Below are 21,182 nucleotides of genomic sequence, written 5' to 3' on the forward strand. Positions count from 1 at the left end.
ACTGTCTTACACACATTCCACCCATAGGGGGGAAAATTAATATTGATTAAACTAAACAAACAATTGACTATAATTGAGCCTTTCACTGACTTTCCACTGACTAATTTGCATGTTGTATGCAAAGCCCAGCCATCATGATATGCCTTTTTAACCTTTGTGGTTCTGAATATGGACTTGATAAGACACAGCCAATGCTAGGTGAAATGTCAATGAGCAAATGAATAAAATGTTTAGTAATGTTAGTGATTATTCTGACTAGGATACACTTTTCTCCAATCATATTCTGGGCGGAGCTAATATGAGTAAGCCACACTGCCACCTGCTGCAAAGAACTGGTTATTGACCTCTTCCCAAAATGTGTGATTTTGCAAGAGTTGGGAGAATCCAAGGGATTGTATTTGTTCAGATTTTGCCTGATATGTGTTTATATTCAGCAGCCTTCCCCTAAAATTCTGCCAACAAATCCCTTTGCCCTCTGTTCAGATCAGGAACTTGACCTCTGCTTAATTTTCAAATGAGGATTACTGGGGCTTAAATTTGCCTTGGATCCTTTATCTTGAGATGAAATTAAATGGGACTGATATGATCAATAAAATCCACTCTCCTGCACAGTGCTGCTGGGGGCTGGGGGAAGGCAAAATCACCTCAGTTTTTGTGAAAAATCCTCCTTTTTTTTTTTTACTGTTTATCACAAAAACGGGGCCCTTTTTGCCTTCCCCCAATCCCGCTGAAGCCTGCAGAGTGCTTCTGGGGCCTGGGGGAAAGCACAAACGCTTCTGTTTTTGCAAAAAATGGCCCATTTTTCACAAAAATGGGATGCGGGGGTGGGGCTTCAGGAGGCCAAAAATGGCTGTATTCGGTATATAAGACGCACCAACATTTCCACACTCTTTTTGGAGGGGGAAGGTGCGTCTTATACTCCAAAAAATATGGTGCTCGCTTACTGCACATGACAGAGTACACGTTTGTGTAAAATGTAAAAAAAATTAGGGGATCCTCTTCTGGATCTGTAGTGGACAGTTCAATTGAGGTTCTAGTTGCAACCCAGAATAGACATGCAACTGGAGACTCAGGTTAAACTGCTCTTTTGAGGTCTCTCTTTTTCTGCTGGGCATGCCTTGGTTTTCTGAGGAGTTCCATCAAATGAAGTGCAACTAAATGAGATGCCTGATGTGCTATGAGAGAAAGATATAAAATCATCAAGCATGATTTATTGTTGTTGTTAGTTGTGAAGTCGTGTCCGACCCATCGCGACCCCATGGACAACGTTCCTCCAGGCCTTCCTGTCCTCTACCATCCCCCCAGAGTCCATTTAAACTTAAACTGACTGCTTCGGTGACTCCATCCAGCAACATCAATCTCTATCGTCCCCTTCTTCTTTTGTCCTCAGTCTTTCCCAGCTTTAGGCTCTTCTCCAGTGAGTCCTTCCTTCTCATTAGGTGGCCAAAGTCAAGCATGATTAAGAACCTGCATTAGATATTATAGTGATAAAAGTGGCCAAATGTTTAACCAGCATTCGTGCTTAGGGAGATTGCGGCTGCTGGGGAAGGCTGCAGGACTACCTGCAGAGCTGCTGTGGGGAATATTCTTGTTACTTGGTCGATTTGCAAACATCTGGATTCCGATTGGACATAACCCACTCAAGGTGTCCAGGACAAGGAATTTTACTGCTATTTGAAGCAACTTTGATTCTGTGATTCCTAAGAAACTGGATAGGTTTCTTTAGCCTTTCTGTTCACCCATCTGCTTGTTAGATCCAGATCTCTCCTGGATGGCTAAAGACACCCAAAAGATGGCTTGTGGCTTATGTGGTGATGTTATGTGGTGAGTTTCTTTGAAGAATGATTCCCTCAATCTTGAAGGAAATGGGTGCGTTCTGTCTGCAAGAAAACAGACTTGAATCTTATCTTCGAGTCTCTAACCTTCCCTTTCTTGGCAATATGGTGGAAATGGTATTGGTCTCTAGCTCAAAAGGACCCTGGAAGAATTATTTAGTGTAGTGATAGCATTGGTCTCTCTTGTTGATGTCCTGGGTCTAAGCTAGGATGGGTATAACGTATCTATTTTCGTGTTTCTTAATCCCTCAGTGGCTTCCAGTATTGTCAATTGTTCAATCCTTTTGAACTGACCTTAAGATTTAGAGGTGGAAAGCACAATTTTGCAGCAATTTTCCTCCTTTTTCTATGATTGGCTTCAGTTGGTATTGGTAAGTGGGAGAGATCACATCCATGGACCCTCAGTTGTGAGGTGCTACAGAGTTTGACACTTTTCTCCCCTTCTACGTATCTGCATAAAACTGCTAAGTGAAGTCATCTACCAATTTGGGATCACATATCATTAATATGTGAATGATACCCAACAGTCTTGACACTTGGCCAGCCAAGCAATGCATCAACGTCCTAAGCCAGTGTCTGGAAGCTATAAATGTCTGGAAAGGAAGACATGTACAGGATTCAGATTCAATTCTTACAAGACAAAGGGCTCTCCTGCATCTAGAGGGATTCCACTGCTGATTCTCAGTAGGGTTGCAGTTCTCCATATGAAATTTGTGCACAATTTGGCTTTCTTCTTGGATTCTCAGCTCCTAGGCCCACTTTGCCACAGGTCCAAGACTGTGGCAAAGGGGGCCTTCACACAGATACTTTCATGGCTTTTGCTGGCCCTAGAGGACCTTGAGACTGTCACTTATGCCCTAGCCATGATTGGACTATTGCATCATGCTATTTATTGGGCTCCCCCTAAGGACCATTCTAAAACTATAACTGATCCAGAATGTGGCAGCAAGGGCATGGATGTATCATGTTATGGCCATGAAACCTTCTGCTTTGTGAACTGCACTGGTTGGCAGTTGGTTTCCATTTTCAATTCAAGGTGCTAAAGCCATTTCACGTCATAGACCTAACGATTTGATGCACAGCTTGTTTCCAGTTGTCCTTGCATGTCCAATTCCATCTAGCAGGGTGAGTACACTTATGAGTCCTGTCAATTAAGCAATGTCATGTTACACAATCCAAGAAGCACACCTACTCTGTTGGGCATTTTGATCTCTGTCCTCAAAATCCATGTGGATCCCATCCATATGATGCTTCAGGAAATTATTGAAAACTTTGTTGTTTTTCCAGTTCTTGAGAATAGGATGATTGTGGAGGTACTTTTTTATGGTTTTTTTCCCGTCAGAATGGTTATGGGTTTGGTTTTGGGATTTTGGTCTTCTGATTGGTGATAGTTTTCATATGCTGACATAACGTGTCCTGAGTTATTTAGGTTTTGAGCACCTAGTTCATTGATTAATTAACTAGTACACACAAACACTAAGGAATAGAATTTGCTTAAAAATTTGAGGTAAAATGCTCTATTGTTCTTTGTTTTGCCCATCTGAGAGATCCATTACTCTTTAGTATCCTTCTTTCATAAAGGTGGGGGCAGAGGTGGGTAGCTGCCAGTTCAGCCTGAATCGGCCGAACCGGTAGTAGTGGTGGCAGGAGGCTCCGCCCACCCACCTGAATGCTGCTGCACATGTGCGAGCGCACACGGGAGTGCATCTAAACCAGTAGTAAAGAAATTGGCAAGCCACCTCTGGGGGGGGGCACAGGGGCTGATTCACATTTTATTCAAATGAGTTTGACCACCATAAAAAGAACTATTTCCACATAGGGTATTCTCTTCACAGCCATTATCTGAGCAATTATCACCTTATTTATTTATTTGATTTCTGTAGTGTCCCATCCCAAAAAAGTGACTATATATGGATTGAATATCCAGTTTTCCATACTAGCTCATTGTGCAATGAGTGAACAGGTTTTGGTCTTGTTTGATAGAAGCTGAATAAAGATGGACATGTATTGGGGGGGGCGGGTAGCTACTGCATATATATTTATCTTCTGTATATATAACAAAACACTCTTGTTTTTCTCTTCAAAATATGCATGGCACACAGGGTTGCCTTATCCATCCCATAATGGCCATATAACAACAACTCTAAATTTAAGAGATGGTGATCACTCAAACATCTTACTGAATTTTACATTCAGGGAAGATTTGAACTTGGCAGCCAAAGCTCACTGTCTCAGTTTTAGCACACAAATATTTCAGATCAAAATCTCTTCCAAGTCTTTCTTTCTTCCCTTCCCACCCCTGGAGTTCACAGGGCTATTCTGCCTCTTTTCCTTCCCTAGAAGCAGGCGGCGCCCAGATGAAAACAATTTATTGCATTCCCTGCTCTTCCTCTTATCCTCTCCATCCTCTCTGGGGAATCCCAAAAGCTATAAGAAAGAATCTCTGTGCCTTTCTTTCGTGTTCTGCTGCTGGCACATACTGTCCTCAGGTGCCGTCCTGGCCTCCTTTCCTGGCAGAGGGCCAAGCACCATCATGCAAGCCGTTGTGAGGAACAGCCGAGAGAGCATAGTCTGGCACTGGTTCCAGGAACTCCTGGTACAAGCCGTGCCTATAAGCTTTACGTGGATGAGAGGACATCCTGTTGGGTGCTTTAGAAATGGGGAGGGGTATCAGTCTGGTCGTACCAGTCTTGCTTTCCCCCTCAACTTTGCAGTCACGATAGTCTTTTTTTAGAAGCTGCATTGTGTACATGCTGATATGTAATGTTTGCTCAAAGAGTGCACGTACACTCTGCCAGCCTGCGCTGCTTTGGGGCTGCTTCCCTGACAAACAGCTTTAATTCCCCCCTCCTATTTTTCTTTTTGCATGTTTTGCTGCTGTAATTCAAGCATTAAGCCTATGTTCGGCCGGATATATATTTTTCTGTTGAAATGCCTATGAGACAGATGTGCAAGTGCTGGTTCTTACCGCCGCATAAACCTGCATTGGGGGCTGGATCACTTTGTATTATAGATGGGAGCTAACATCACTGAGGGTTTCCATTCCATTTATCTATAAATATCCTCATGTAAACAGATGTGTGTCTTTGGGAAGGGGGGTGGGGGCAAAATGAATTCATTTTCTCTTAAATATAACTTTTCATGCTAAGGGAGTATTTCTCTAAGGAGAAGTATTAAATTGTGCAAATTCCTCCCTGTTGTTTGAGGAGTGGTACAATCCGAGCTCAGGCAAATAGTCATCTTGCTTGGGGTTAGACTAAAAATATGGGGAATCCTAGCAGAAAAAGAAATGAAACATGAAGTTATCTCCCAGATTCAATTCCTGAATCTAGGGTAAAATTGCTCTACCTAATGGGTAGTATTTTATAGGGAGCCTCGCTGCTGTTACCTTCAATTTCAAGCAATTCCTGGTATGGAAATCTCAAATAATATGTATCTTAAAAGAAACATATTCCAGGGTATAAAATTGGCACATATGGTTCTTCCCACCACAATTGGGATAGTCAAGTCAAAGCAAATAGTGCTTCCACGTGATCAGTTGACACTGTGGCTGCTGAATGAGAGCTATTTCTCATTTCTTGTAAATCCTTTTCAGAATAATTCATGCTCTAACAACCATTTGAGGGGCTTATGGCTATGTATTATATTATCTATTGCTGCATCTTTCTTGCTCTTAATCCTGCTCTTGGTCCCAGGCATTTGGGCTGCATTTGATGCATTTATGTCTTGTTCATAGGATTTTATCTGTTACCACTTCATGGGACCTTTTACCTAAAGAGACCCACCTGAGTTCAGTCTTATTAGGTGATTTCAGAAATCACTAAAAACATTCCTCTTTGCCAAGTTTTTTTAAAAAGAGTTTGCAAATAAGGTGGGGATTTTTTAAAATTGAAGTGTATGAAATTACAGAAACGCAGAGCTCCCCCTCCCAATTCAGTACTTTCTGCAGGTTGCAAAAAGGTCCAACAGGGTGTCCTCCTTGCTCCGCCTTCTTCATTCCATTTAGCACCACAGCTTCCAATAAGATATCAACATGCAAATGAGAGTGCTTGGACTGGCAGATGATTGGTGCAGCTTCAGCTGAGGTCACCGTTTGTTGTTGTTTTTGATCTAGGCCAAAAAGGACATTTTGTCTTTGGAATTTATTTTGGAAGGAAAAGCTAGGGGAGAGACATGCATTTCTGCACACTTACTCACTCTGCTGGGGATGACAAACCCAGGCTATTTAATGAAGAAGAGTCTATTCCCTTTACAAGTTGTAATGACAGAGATTATAATCATAAGTCAAAATTTCACCCTCCTTCCATAGTTATTAAAACCACCATGGTGGGGTGAGAGAATGGATACTAATGTCATGCAGAATTTCTAATTATAAATAATCATGATCATACTTGTGTTTTGCTCTTTGTAATGTTTCTCACAGTAAAATATTCATAATAAATAGATAAAAGAAAATCCTCATATTGGCCTGTAGCAACCAATACCTGCATTGCTGCATTCTGGAGCAGTTTACATTTCTGAGTGTTCTTCAAAGGCAGCCTCATATTAATCACCTTGTAATAATCTGGACAAGTGGTGATAACAGTGTGAATTAACCATTAGGAGGTCTTTGTACTTCAGGTAGGCCTACAGCTTGTATACCAACCATTGCCGCAGAAAGGTCCCCTGGCTCCAGCTTCCATCTGACCATCAAGCAGTAGCTGCAGACTCAGAAGTCTCCCAGAGTCATAGATTCTGCTCTTTCAGGAGTGGTGCTGCCCTGTGAAATGACAATTCCAAAGATGTCACTCAGTAAAAACAATGCAAACCCATTCAACTTGTTACATCTCATCCAGACCAGAGGTGGTATTCAGCAGGTTCTGACCAGTTCTGGAGAACCGATCGCAGAAATTTTTTGAGTAGTTCCGAGAACCGGTAAATGACTAGCCCCGCCCCCATCTATTTTTTGCCTCCCGAGTCCCAGCTGATCGGGTTGGAATGGGGATTTTGCAGTAACCTTCCTCTGGAGTGGGGAGGGAATGGAGATTTTACAGTATCCTTCCCCTGCTATGTCCCCCCACGCCACGCCCACCAAGCCACGCCCACAGAACCAGAAGTAAAAAAAAAAAATTGAATCCCACCACTGATCCAGACCCTTCACAGACTTCAGATATAAGATTTCAACAAAATGTCATTTGCTGCTTGGGCAACAAACTACCCAGAAGTTTCATGTAAGTATAAAAAAGCAGAGGAGACGAACTGCAGCATTCCACATAGGGTGACTCCTTGGTTATTCTGTCATCCCCTACCTGGAGTGGAGCTGTTCATTGAAGAAAGGGCAGAAGTATAGGTTGTCCTTTCTTAGCAATAATTGGGACTGTAAACTCATTTGCTACGCAACGTAATTATAAGGCATGTTATCATGTAATTGCACCAACTTATGATAGTGGTTGCAGCAATCCCAGTTTCTATCATCAGGCAAATTCTGAGCAGTCACAGCATCTCCCGGTCAAGAGATTACCATTTATAATCTCTTGCTGGTTTCCCCATTGACTTTCATCAGAAGCCAGCAGTGAAGGTCACAAATGGTGGTCATGTGGCTGGGGAAGGCTGTGATTTATAATTGCAAGCCAGTTGTCAAGCACCCCATGTGGTTATGGGATGGTGTGACAGCTGCCATATGAGAACCCATCATAAGTCCTTGTTCAATGCCCCCAGAACTTTGAATGGTCACTGAATGAGCATTCTAATTCTAAATCCCTCCCTGTTGGTCAAGAGGCCAATGCTGTTTTGGGTTGCTGAGAAATCCAAAAATACTGTGATGGACACATTTCTGAAATCCTTTTAAAGGTTATCCAGAGGGCAATTGAAGCTGTGTCCATCCCATATTCGAGCTTGAATCTTAAATGAAAATGGCCTAATATTCTGGTTCATCTAAGGTGTTCTGCATCTGTACCTTGACTGCAATCTCCTAACCATTCTCCAGAATTGGTGATTAGATGCAGGACCATAGTTGTCCCATACAAAGAGATCCAAAAATGATCTTTTCAGGCAGAGTACACCACAAAACCAATAGCATCTATCTTTCCTGAACAGTTTCCTCTCATTCCAATTCATCGTACCTCTCAGATACCTTGAAAAGTTAAGAAGCATGGATCAAGCCTACAGATTTCCAAGGATAACTAAGAAAGTGCTATATCTGTTTACCTCAGAGTCTAGGTGAGATGTTACCTGTATCACTATAACAGACTCTCCCCGTGAAAAGTCAAGTCTTTATAAATTAGAATGACTATGAGCAGAATGCTATGATAACTTCTCACAATAAAAAATCTACCTGCTGCTTCCATCGTAAACTAAGCTGCTAGCTGACAAGCCTGCTAGTACTATAAGGGAGAAATAACAATGCTTCATCTCAATTATTGGTCCAGCATAGAATCAGACTTGAATCTGTATTTATGGTATTTTCTTTCTCTGGCACATTAAGAAGTCTCTTTTGCTACTTCCACTTCTGAAGGTCCTCAGTAAACATCCTTTAGACTTCACCAACAAGAGGGAGGCCTCTTGGGACAGTCCCATTAAGTGGATGGATTGCTTTTTTCCAGAAGAGGGGGAGGGAATGGTCACACGTGGGTTGTTGTCAAAGCCTGATTGGTCCAAGACTGAGAGAAAACGCTTAAATACTGGTGCCTTCCATTCCTATCCCAGTTTCCTCTCAGTCTTTTCTGGTCCAAGAACTGTTGAGAATTACTGGTAGGATTACTTTATTCAATTTGGTCTTATTTGGTTTAATTGGGCATTTAAAAGATTTCTAAATTACTAAATTCAGCAGCTGCGGCCCCAAGGGACAGTTCACTGCCCCGGGCGGTGGGGGAGGGCCCAGTGGGGCATGCTGCCTCCCCCCCGCAGGCCCAGAGTCTCAGCCCGTCCCCGGGTGCGGGGGTGCCAGATCTCCTTTCAGCTGCTGGAGAGGCTGCCTTCTCCTTTAAATAGCCAGGAGAGGCAAGAGAATCGGCTCGGACTGCTACGAGCATTCCTGGGGGAGGGGGAGCGTGCCTGAGAGCCGCGTGGCCTCCCCCGTCCTTGCCTCCCGTCCTTGCCTGCCTCAGCACGGCCTTTCAATGGGCCATCGGAGCCGCAGATTGAAAATGAAAGTTCCGGCGGCCATGTTGGCTTGGTCGCCACGTGTGCGAGGACCGGGCCTCGACCCAGGTCCATTGGCTGGTGCGGTCTCTTCCTTGGCATGGCAGGCAGCAGAGAAAGCAGGCCCAGGTCCCGGTGGGGCCTACAGTGGCTTGGAATCCTCCATTCCTTCCAGCTGGACGCGTAAGTGGGGAAATGGAGGGGGGGCTTGGAGTTTCCCCAGGGCCAGGTGGCAGACCTGGCGGCAGGTGAGAAAGCCCTTGCAGGGGGAGGGGGAGGGTGTTTCCCCCCCCCCCATGTCTTCCTCTGCCCTGAAGTCCTTCTCGTGGGAGGAGGTCAGGGGCTGCACTGTGCAGGGACAGTATTGTGGCTCGGAGGTTTCACATTGCAATTAACATAAGGTCTAAATAGCTTGAAATAGACCTATACTAGTCTCCCTTTATTATAAGGCTAGCTGATGAGAGCTAAATGGATTGTAATAGGCTATACGAGTCTCCCTTATTTGTTTATCAGCTCAAATACAAATATATATATATATATATATACATGCATATATGTACAAACGCACTTCACAACTGTGCTTAATTCGATGCCAGTAAGGGATGACTAGCAGATGAGAACTTAAGGGCTTGCAATATTGGTCTTCCTTTTGCTACTGGTGCCCGGGGATTCTACCCGGGCCTACTCTGGGTTGGCTCTGCCTTCCTCCTTCAGAGGTTAGCCATTTGGGAACTGTTGTTCTGTGGGGCCCAACAGAGGGCCGTGCACATTTCTGGGGACTTGCATCAGATCTACATGTATGAGCCTTTGACCTTATCCCAGGGTCTGGGGTTGGTCCCGCCTCAGGCCTTTTTCCCCCCAGATCAGTCCTAGGGGTTGGTTTTCCTGCCCTGGGGTTCCCAGGCAGGTTTCCCCTTCCTTCCAAGTAGAGTGGGGTCCCTCTCTCCCTCCCCCACTCAGGGGGTCCAGGGGGTGGTGGTGAGTCGAGGGTCTTAACCCGTGTGCAGGTAGGCTCTCCCGGGGCCTGGTTTTGCCTATGGTGGTACAGAGGATTAGATGGTTCTCCGCCCCTTCTAGACATGGGGGTCTGGGCCGCGCCCATCGTTGGGCTATGTTCCCCCCTACTTGATCCGCGGTCAATGATGAAATTGGAAATTTGCTAGGAAAATAAAGTGGACTAAAAGTTAATGAATAAATAAATAAATAAGTAAATAATAATGATAATTAAAAAAAAAACAAAAAAAAACAAACCATTTCTATTGAGGCCAGGGGTTCTTCCTGGCCTGCTTAGATCTGTAGCATTCCCCTTTGGAGATTGAGTTCCAAGATGCCAGGTGGTGAGTTTCTGTTGCAGGCTAATCCGACCTTTGTTATGTAGAGTAGACCGGCTCAGGCGTTTTAATCGCAGCTGTGGCCCTGGATGGGCCCATCTCTGGGCGTCTTGGCTCAGACTGTTTGCTGTGCCTGGGGCAGGCTCGGTGCATGGCCAGCTGGTGGGGGGGACCTTGATGCCTCCGCCCACTGATCCTGGCAGGACCACGTTCTGCCACGGCCATGGTCTGGAAAGAGATCTCGACTCCTCCCTTGGCACGGAGGCGCTGACCATTCAGTGGACGCATTCCTCCGACTTGTCTGGGGGCCTGGGCCTTTGGCTCTAGAGTAACTGGGCCCTTGCCTGGGCGATTCAGTTGCAGTCCGTCACCTTCTAGTGGCTGCCCTGGTTTCATCGGGCGCGCTGAGCTTCTAAGATGTCCTCCCGTTGCCGCTACGGGGGTCGCCCTCTGCGGACTCAACTCCCGGTAGTTTCGTCAGGCCTCGGTCAGTGACTGGGGCAGCGCCGGGAGCGCTTTCACGTCCCAGGGAGCCTCGCCGCCTGGGTCTCTTCTGACTCGGGGCAGCCTGCCCTTCCTCCCTGGGGCGACCGGGGCTCGCTCAAGTTTGCGTCCAGGATGCTGACCACTTCGGTCACGTCGTCCGGGCTTCATTGCCGGCGTCACTGACTGAGGACCGGCTCGGCCCGCTGTCTCTGGATGACCATGCCTTCGAGAGGACTGACCCCTTGGGGGGGGGGGCTCTTCCCGGTCCGAGGATGGAGACACGGGACAGTTCGCCCACTTGTGACGGCTGAGCCGGATCTAAATCTTCTTTGTCATGTGCCGGCATGGATTTCCGATTCTGTCAATAATCTTGCGTTTTTCTCTTCCATTTGTAGGCAGTTCTCCAGCTCATCCCTCAGGAGCGCCTACGGCTCCCTCCTCTGGTCCAGACGGTCCAGCCACAAGGGGGGGGCAGCACCCCTTCCGCTCGGGGGGGGGGCTTGACCTCGGGTCGTCCCATTGGAGGCCATCAGCCGCTAGGCGTGTTCTCAGAGCGGCCGGCATTGGACGCTTGGGCACGGGCCTCTGCTTGCCTCGCTCCCGCGTTGGTTCTCTCCTCCCCGCCGGCTCTTTGGGGGATCCCTCCGTCCCGGGGCCGGGGGGGGGGCTGCTACCCGGTGGTTCAGGCCATTGCCCTTCTCTTCGGCCTTCAGGGAGTGCAGATGACTCCTCCGGATGACCGGGCCTGGAGCGCCTCTCGCATCTGTCTGCGGTTCGGACGGGTGGCCGGAAGGCTTAGCGGGCCCTCTCGTTTCTGCACCGCTCTAGTGCACAGGCGGGGAGAGCGTTCTCCCCCCTTTCGGTCCTTCGGGGTTTCAGACAGGAGGCCCCTGGCCTGGTGGCTCTTCGGGGGGCTTATCTTCGTTCCTCGGCTCTGGCCGGTCATCGCGGGTCCCTGGGGTTCCCCCCCCGGGGCTTTTCCCTTGGTCTGGTCTCCGTTCTCCGGATTTCACTAAGGCCTGGCGGCCCGGGCGGCTTGTCCGCGCCCCATCCTGGGGGCTCTGATTCCTTGGCGGGCTAGCCTATTCAGGTCTTCGGTTATTTAGCGCCTGTTCTAGGAGCTCGGAGCCCCGTCCTGTTCCTCGGCTGGCTTCTCCGGCGTCCACCTCTTCCCTTTCCGCTTGCCTGGTGTCGGTCATAGGCTCCATGTCAGGGGAGGGGGTGAGTCTGTCCAGGAGCTCCACCTCGGCCTATGCCCGCTGGCGTAGGGCCTTAGGGATGTTGTTCGGTTTCAACCTCCCTCTATCAGATCGGGCGAGATGTTCCTTGAGCAGGGATAGTCCCGCCCGCCGGACCCTTGGACTCTCCTGGGGAGCCTCGTCCTGGTTAGGGGGCTCCCGGTTCGCTCTCGGCAGGTGGTCGCTTTCGGGGCTTACCCTTCGTCACTGGTATGGCACTAGTGCTGTCCTGCTGGGCTCTGCGCTTCCCTTGGGCCCCGTAGCTGGGCATCGCGTGACCTCCCGTTGGCACGGGGACCGCTCAGGCCCTCATCTGTCGGGGGGGGGTCTTCTCCAGCCCTCGACCGGAATGCTCGGGACTGGACGTCTGGGCGGTGGGGCCTCTGTTGCCCCCAGAGTCGAGAATCTCCCCGGGCTCTCCTGTCTCCGGGCGGCTCGGCAGCATCGGGCGGCCCTGACCAGGGGAGCGGGCCTACTCCCTCAGTCGTCGGTTCTTCTTTTTTGGCGGATCTGTCGACAGTTCGACACTCCCTTGCTCGCCGCGTGTTCTATTCCTCCCTGGGGTTTCACCCATTTCCTATCCTGATCTGTGGAGGGCGCAAGCGCCCTCGAAAGGAGGTGACCTGCGGTCTCGGTATGGGGCCTCCCGTCCCCCTGGTTCCATGGGGACCCTGACCGTGGGGGTGGGCCATTAGGACCTAGGGGCCTTGGTTCGCGGACCTCGTCCAGCTGTCGGTGGCCCCCCGCAGAGGCGCCCGCGGGAAGGGTGGGCCTGGCAGCGGGGGGTGGTGGTCCTGCTTCGCCTGGTCCCTGGGGTTGCATCCGGCCCATGACTCTTGTCTGGCAGCTGTTGGAGGCTGCTCTAGCCAACGGGGTCACTCTCGACTAGGGATGCCTGGGGGCCTTACGGACCGCGGCTGCGGTTCCACCTGGGTATCGTCCGGCGGTGTTATCCGCCTGGCCTCCCCTGGCTTCGCCTGGCAGGGCACCTTTCTCTCAAACGTCAGGAGTTCCTGCAGGAGGGGCCTGACTTCGGAAATCCACAAGATTGTGCCGCCTGGTGGCGGAATTGTTTCAGCCCTGGAGGGGGTGGGGGTTCTCCCTCTCTCAGGTCCCCCTGATCGAGCTTCTCGGTAGGGGGCGGCTTCTGGGTTTCCCTCGGTCCGCGGGTTCCCCGTGTGTTCTTCCCCCTTGTGCTCAGGGGGGGCTTCTTCGAATCTCTTCGGTATGCTCGTCGGCTGGCTCCCTTGTGGCGGTTGTCTCCGCCCGGGTACGTGGAGTTGGGCACCCTGCTCTGAGGTCGTTCCCGTCGCCTCCAAGGGGCGGGGCGAGGCTTCGCCTTGCTCGTGCCTTCTTCCCGTAGGTGGCCACTTCCTTCGCTAAGCTCTGGCATTGGTTGGGCGCGCACCGCGCCCTGCGGCTCCTTCGCCAGCGGACCGAGGGGTCCGTAGGTCGAGCCCTTGTGGACTGTTCCTCCAGCCGGGGGTCGCTGGGTTCGAGCGTGTCTTCAGCCACAGTTGGCGTCGGCTGCGCCGGGCCATTGCGGAAGCCCTCGGGGTTTCGGGTCGACGGGCCAGTCCCGTCAGAGTTCGCGGCCCAGCCTGTTAGGAGCGACACGAGCGTGGCCTCGGGGGCCGCGGGGGGGGGCCAGTTGAGGCCGTCTGTCGCGCGGCCTCTGGATTCCCCGGCTTCTTCCTCCGGCGCTATGGTCTGGGAGCTTTGCAGATGCGAGTGTGTCCTTGGTGGCGGGACCCTCTGGGGGTGGCGGTTGAGGCTCCCCTTGGGCCCTGGTGATTCTCGTTCTCCCTCCCTGGGACGGTAGCTTGGGTATGTCCCACGTGTGACCATTCCCTCCCCCTCTTCTGGAAAAAGGACGTTGGTCTTACCTGAACGTCTATTTTCAGAAGGGGGAGGGAATGGTCACAACCCGCCCTGAGACCTTTCCGTCGGGGCCAAGGGGAGGGCCCGGGTGGTTCCCGGGGGTTTTGTTGTGTGTGTTTTTTTGTCTTTTCAGTTCTACCGTTCGCCTTCGAGGAAACTGGGATAGGAATGGAAGGCACCAGTATTTAAGCGTTTTCTCTCAGTCTTGGACCAATCAGGCTTTGACAACAACCCACGTGTGACCATTCCCTCCCCCTTCTGAAAATAGACGTTCAGGTAAGACCAACGTCCTTTTTCAGCGGGTAACAACTTCCTCAACAGAACTGCCCACAAGATCACATGTTGCAAGGAATATATTCTTATATATTGAATAAAACTTTAAATCCTTCGTCTTAGTCAACCCTTATGTATTTTAGATGGCATCCAGGCTTAATCTTTGTAGCTTTCTTCTTCTGGAAAATAATTTCCTCCCTTGCACTCAATCCTGTTGAAAGTGAGATGGGGAGAGAGCAATATTAGGGGCTAAGTTGGTATAATTATGAACACAGCTGGATAAGTTCATTTTTTTTCTTTTGTACAATTGTGTCTAATTTTAAGAGAATGCTTGAACAAGTTCCTGCAGTTTTCTTGGCAGGGTTTTTCAGAAGTGGTTTGCCATTACTTCTTTTCTAGGGCTGAGAAAAAATGGCTGGTCCCAGGTCACACAGCTGGTTTCATGTCCAAGGTGGGGCTAGAACTTCCAGTCTCCCAATTTTTAGTCTGATGCCTTAATCATACATCAAACTGCCTCTCTAGTTTCATACAGCTCAATCTAGTATGAGAAATTCATGCATTTACTTTACCTTTTGCTGTCTTTCCCCAAGGAAATTCAAGGCAGCTTATATAGGGATCTGCCTTCATTTTATCTTCATATCAACTCAGTGAGATAAATTGGGTTAGAAGAGAGCTACTAACTCAAAATATAAAGAGAATTTCTTTAGCCAATAGCAGATTCCAGTCTGGTTAGCCTAATATCTTAACCTACTACACCATACTAACTCTTTACAATGGAAACTATAAATTCTGTCCCTTCTCTAATTGTGCTAAGAATATTCAATTTTTTGGTGGTCGTATTAATTGGATTTAAGAAGATTTCACTCAATACGGTGGAAAGAACCTGTTGAGTAAAACGTTTCCAATGGATCGTCCCTAGGGTTGTTAAGTAATGGCTCTTGATAGATTAATTTGCTGGTCTTTATATTAGGAAATAATGCACCAGAGACAAATTCCTTGTGTGTCTAATCATACTTGGCCAATAAAGAATTCTAATGCACAGGGTCTGATAATTTGAAATAATTAAAAGCCAGATTTTCACTGGATTGTGGGCATGTAGGTGTTCCTATTTACAGGAAGTCCTTGATTTTTGACCACAGTTGGAACCAGAATTGCCATTGCTAAGCAAGGCAGTTAGTAAGTGAGCACACCCAGTTTTACGATCTTTTTTTTTCTCACAGCTAAGTGAACCCACTGCAATTGTTAAATCAGTCAAGTGGTCATTAAGGGAATTCAGCTTCTCCCATTTGACTTTGACTTTTTTGAAGTCAACTGGAACTGCTGCAAATGGCATTCATGTGACTGTGGGATGATGCAGCCTTCATAAATACATGTCAATTACCTAAATTTTAATCGTGTAACTGTATAAATGCTATCCAACTGTTCTAAATGGCCGTAAGTCACTTTTTTCAATGCTCTTGTAACTTCAAATGGGCAACTAAATAGATGGTTATAAATAAGGAGTATCTGTATTTTATTATTAAAATAAGTACATATTTTGCAGAGAAATATACTTTATATTTTAATAATAAAAATTCATTTTTCTTAAGAATATTCTGTCTACGTAAAATTTTTATCTCAGTCATACATGCATACAAATATTTGTAAGATCGTTTTTTTCTTCAGCTCTTTCTAATTGCCTGAAATCCTTGGAAGAATTATCAGAAATTTCTAACATTTATTTCAAATATTTTTTTATCTAAAAACAATTTCTCAGTTCTTGGACTAGAAAAAAAATATTCTCATCTACTGTATGCTATATTGTACTCAAATTACTGAAACATTCAAAAGTTCATGGGGTTTTTAGTACTCAATTTAAATTCACACTATTGGGTTAGAGACAGTTTTGATAAATTTTCCTTCATTATTCATTAGAATTATCATATTTCGTAGATAAAATCTACGAAAACACACGGACACACATATACACATATGTATATATATGTATTGTAGATTTTCACGGGTGTAGGTATGCTGGTCTTGTTGTATTCGGGTCTTTCCCATGTAAGATTGAGATTGTCTTGGCAACGTTTCGGCGAGGTCTCATTCGCCCATCCTCAGGCTGGTGTTTTTGGCTTAAAGTGTGGTCGGAGCTGCCGTCTTTCTATAAATCTTGGTGGGGGTGTGTGTGGAGTGCTGGCGTTGTTTCAGTAAGTGGATTGATTGGATGTGTGGCTGTATCATGATTGGTAGACTGGTGCTAATGATGCAGCTCCGACCACGCTTTTAAGCCGAAAACACCAGCCTGAAGATGGTGAGTGAAACCTCGCCGAAATGTTGCCAAGGCAATCTCAATCTTACACGGGAAAAGACCCGAATAAATAAGACCAGCATACCTACACCCGTGAAAATCTACGAACACACACACACACACACACACACACACACGGAATTTAGAATACACCTTCAACCCCTTCCACTCATCTGTTTTCATTATGTATTACTAGCAATTTATAATAACTTTTAATTAGGCTTTCCCCAAATACTGTTAATTAATTAATTAATTTCAAATTAATAAAGTATACCATCCAAGCTTAATAATACAAATTAAATACACATAAACAAAATATTCAGTATACTTCCAAATGTGTAGCTGAACTGGGACTATTTTTTTCTTTTGGTAATAACAAGAATTTCCAATGTTTCATGCATTTTTCCTCCTCCCTTTCATAGACGCCTACATTTCAGCTGCCAAAAGGATTTATGTAGCTTTACATCTTCCTTTCTACCATATTTTATTGCTCCAGCAAGGTATTATCTTAAGGCAGAAGATTTCAACTAGGCCAATTAACTTCGGATAGGTTATGTCATTAAGTCCTAACCTACACTAAAAAATTGTCACAAGGTTGAATGGAATAATCACCCTGAGCTTTTTGGGCAAGTGTAAAGCTATCATGACAACCTCTCACTTCTTTTTAGGGCAGCATAGATCTTGGTTCAAGAAGTATAACCTGGATTCAGTTGGTTTAGCTTCCTTTAAGCGATCGCTGGTAATTTAACTTCCCTTTTTTAATCTCCTGCATATAGTGCATATTAGCTTGAGGTGAGATCAGTGTAGCAGAACTCTTCTTTGTGCGAAGGATAGCATGGAAATCTTGGCCATCAAGGGGGTTAGCCATGCATATGTGCATTGAAACATCTTCCCAACTACTTTATCACTTCTGCTCTTCTCAGATAAGTCCCCTTGTACTGCTCACACCTCCTGATTTCTTAAAGGGTGTAGGATAATGGAAATGCCACACCATGAAGAAAAAGGGTGAGCTGAGCTCTGGTGATTTGGGAAAGTTTTGGGGCAAGGGGATAAGGTTTCAGCAGGTGAGCAAGAAAGATAAATTAAAACTCCAAATTTCTGACTGATTCTCCCCTTTCTCTCTTCTTTGAAGGTGGCCGGATGGGAAACGTAAAAGAAAAAGCAGCCAATGTTCGGTGAAAAGCAATATGTCAGGTAAGCATCTCTCCCAAGCTTGCCAGTGCTCAGAATTTTCAGATCAATGTGCTTATCTCTTCTGTGATACTAGAAGACAGTATATTTCCTTGTAGTCCTGCCAGCAGGATATTGAGGAAGTGACTCACTTTTTAGGATTCTTTCCTTTTTGTAGGAACGGGACTTTTACTTAATAGAAAAGGATCACATCCAAAGATGACAGCATTTTGGGATAACTACAGGAGCGTATTGGTTGTTGTGTTTTTCCACTGTCCTAAGCAGACAGGAAAAGCATATAATGCCATATCCAGCTGATAGTCACAGGTCGGTTTGGCTTTGTCAGTTACAAATTCGGAAGATCTGGCGTTACCATTTGTAAGTCTTTTTATGGGGATTTGCAAATCTCCATAAAGAATTAAGGGGACAGGATCTCCGTTAGCTTCCTATCTTGTACTCAAGCATGTGTTTGAAATTCCCCTTAGATCACATTATTAATTAGACTTTAGTAGCGGAACAGTTATTCCAACAGAGTCTTCTCAAAAACGCATATTTGTTTATGTATTTATTTATTTATATCATGTCTTTATTATTTTTATAAATAACTAAAGGCAGGGAACATATCTAACACCCCTTACTTCTCTTTATTTTCCCCACAACAACCTTGTGAGGTTGAATTGTGCTGAGTGATTGGCCCAAAGTCACCCAGCCAGTTTTCATGCCTAAAGCGGGATTAGATCTCAGAGTTCCTGGATTCTCACTTGATGCCTTAACCACTAGACCAAACTGGCTTTCAAAGTTGTTATTCTACTTATATAACAGAGTGTTGATATTCCAGAGTATTGGAGAAATATGAGAAATTAAAGGACTTGTGGGAAACCTGCTTTGATAAATTGAAATAAAACAATATCCCCAAAATGTATTCAACTTTGACTTGAACCTCTTGAGGAAGGTTGGTGTTGTTGTTTTTTTAATGTTTTTCACTAGACCAGAAAAGGCAGTCATGGGGCAGCTCAGGATATCGGATGTAAAATGGCAAAGCCTGCAATAGGAAGATAAACCACTAAAGAACTGGGGGCGGGATTCTAAAGGTGAGGCCACAGTGGGTCATGGGGCAAGACGGAATCACATGTGGACTGGTGAATGTGAAAGAATGCCAGACCATATCTTTCCCTCTTGTGTGATTTTTTTTCACTGATCCCTGTTTAGCCTCCATCTCGCAAGACCTGGCCACAATGAATATTTTTAAATACTCCCTCTTATTAAAATACGCTCTTCAACACTTTCAGTTCTTGAGAGTTTTTTTTTAAGTGATGCAGCAGCATGGCAATAGTTTTAGTACCAGGAGGGATATACTCTTGGTCATGTGAGAGAGATGAATAGGATCCAGATTTCAGCACTTACAGTTTAGTTTAGCTTTTGCATTAATTCACCCATTAGCAATGTGGATGTTTTTTTTTTGTTTTTTTAAATAGAGGCTAGACAAAGAATATAAACCAGAGTTTCCCAATCTTGGTAACTTTAAGACACATGATCTTCAACTTTCAGAATTCCCTAGTCAGCTTTGGAACATATTTATTTCCATGTTTATAGCTCTGAAGAAGTGTTTACATGTGAGATTCATATTAGAAATAACATTTTTCATTCTTTTCTCATAAAAATAAAAAAGTAGATGTGATTATTTCCCATTCATAGACACTTGTTATTTGGATAAATCACATTGAAGAAAACTCTTTTAATAAGGGTTTAGCAGATTTGTTGCCTCTTACTTGGCATTGCTTTAATCCAGCAGTTGCCAAATGGAAAGACACTAAAAGGTAATGGTAAAGGTGCCCCTCACATGTATGTGCTAGTTGTTCCCGACTCTAGGGGGCAGTTCTCATCTCTGTTTGAAAGCCGAAGAGCCAGCGATGTCCGAAGATGTCTCCGTGGTCATGTGGCTGGCATGACTAAATGCCAAAGGCACAGGGAACAGACTGTTACTTTCCCACCAAAGGTGGTTCCTATTTTTCTACTTGCATTTTTACATGCTTTCGAACTGCTAGGTTGGCAGAAGCTGGGACAAGTAATAGGAGCTCACTCTGTTACGCGTCACTAGGGATTTAAACCGCTGAACTGCCAATCTTTCTAATCGACAAGATCAGCCTCTGAACCACCCCGTTCCTATGGAAAGACACTACAGTGCATATAGAATGACCTATATGTAAAAAGAAACAAGGCTAGGAAAAGAGGCAGAGAGCCCCTATATCTGTACTAAAAAGGTTCTTGATTTTCTTTCATATCTTCCAGGAATCTGCAATTTGAGTTAGTTTCCTCTTTAGAAAATATTTCCCAGATTTCTCTACAGAGAATGAGCATTGTGTTTAAATTAATAATGTATCTGCCAAGGGACAGCAGAAAGGAAGCAGATCTGGCTTCTTTTATCTGTGAGGAGACTTAGGGTCAAAAGGAGGCTATAGCAGGACTAAGACCAACCTGACTTCATTCCTCAGACAGAGAACTACTGTCTGTCTTGCTCTATTTCAGTTCTTTCCTCATTCTTTTCATTTTATGTTCATCAGCTTTCAAAACTTCAGGCAGAGATTATCCTGACTTTTAATCTATCTACAGCACAACGAAAATTTCTGAGCTTGGAAAGTTCGTGATTAGTAAATAAATCATAACACATAAGACCATTATTTTTATGAGTATTCTGTGTACTCTCCTTTAACTTGATTGGCCTATAACTCTCATAATACCTCAACAGCATGACTGGAAGCTTTGCTTGGTGGAAGATGTGTGGAACATACAGTTACACCCATCAGTTTGTGGCTCTCTTAGAGACTGTGCATGTCCTTTTGATTTACAGGTAATGCTCGTTTAGCAACCATTCGCGGTCACAGTGATGATGAAAAAGTAATTTTGCAACCAGTCTTCACATTTATGACCTCCAGATGTCTGTAAAGCAAAGAAAAGATGAATTAAGATCATAATTGCAATATCACTTAGTGACTGCTTCATTTAACAACCAAGCTGCCAATCTCATTTGTCGGTCTTACTAGATAGTCCTGAAAGGAAACAGGACTAGATGAGCTAATTATACTTTATTGTAAAGCTACATTAACACAATCTTGCAAGTCTGAAAGTGTAAATCTCCTATCATCTCTTTTACAGCCCAAGAATTCTCTTCTGAACCTCTTGTCTTTCTCTTAGGCAGCATCTCTTGGCCCGGTCTCCCAATGTCTTTCTCACATTGATTGCAGAACAATCTGCATTTGTTTGAGACGCAAGACCAAAATCTTGCCCTTGGAAGCCTTCTTTAATTTATCAGATTAAAACAATATCTTTTATCAGTGTTTGCAAAATATGCAAGTGGTAATGCACAAAAAATCTTGAGATGTGCCTATATGGTTGTAACCTTTGACATTTTTTTCTTCACTGTTCAGTTGCTAATAATCTTCAAATCATATGTTATATATATGGACTATACTGGGATATTAATTCCACAAAACAGATAGGCAATGTGCCTAAAAGTCAAATTATGGTTCAGTTTTCAGTTTTACTCTTACTTCCATGTTTC

The 21,182-nt window shown here is 45.5% G+C and overlaps 1 protein-coding gene across 5 annotated transcripts in view; it reads left to right on the forward strand.

Moving 5' to 3' along the window:
* The window catches only part of THRA (thyroid hormone receptor alpha), a 169,831-nt gene that overhangs the window by 114,996 nt on the left and 33,653 nt on the right, over positions 1-21,182 (forward strand). For all 5 annotated transcript variants that reach the window (XM_032236929.1, XM_032236928.1, XM_032236932.1 and 2 more), the window contains one exon: positions 17,586-17,647. In XM_032236929.1, coding sequence (XP_032092820.1) covers positions 17,586-17,647 — 62 coding nt within the window. The remainder of the gene's footprint in view (positions 1-17,585; positions 17,648-21,182) is intronic.

The sequence above is a fragment of the Thamnophis elegans genome, chromosome Z (assembly GCF_009769535.1).
Source record: "Thamnophis elegans isolate rThaEle1 chromosome Z, rThaEle1.pri, whole genome shotgun sequence".
Taxonomy (NCBI): domain Eukaryota; kingdom Metazoa; phylum Chordata; class Lepidosauria; order Squamata; family Colubridae; genus Thamnophis; species Thamnophis elegans.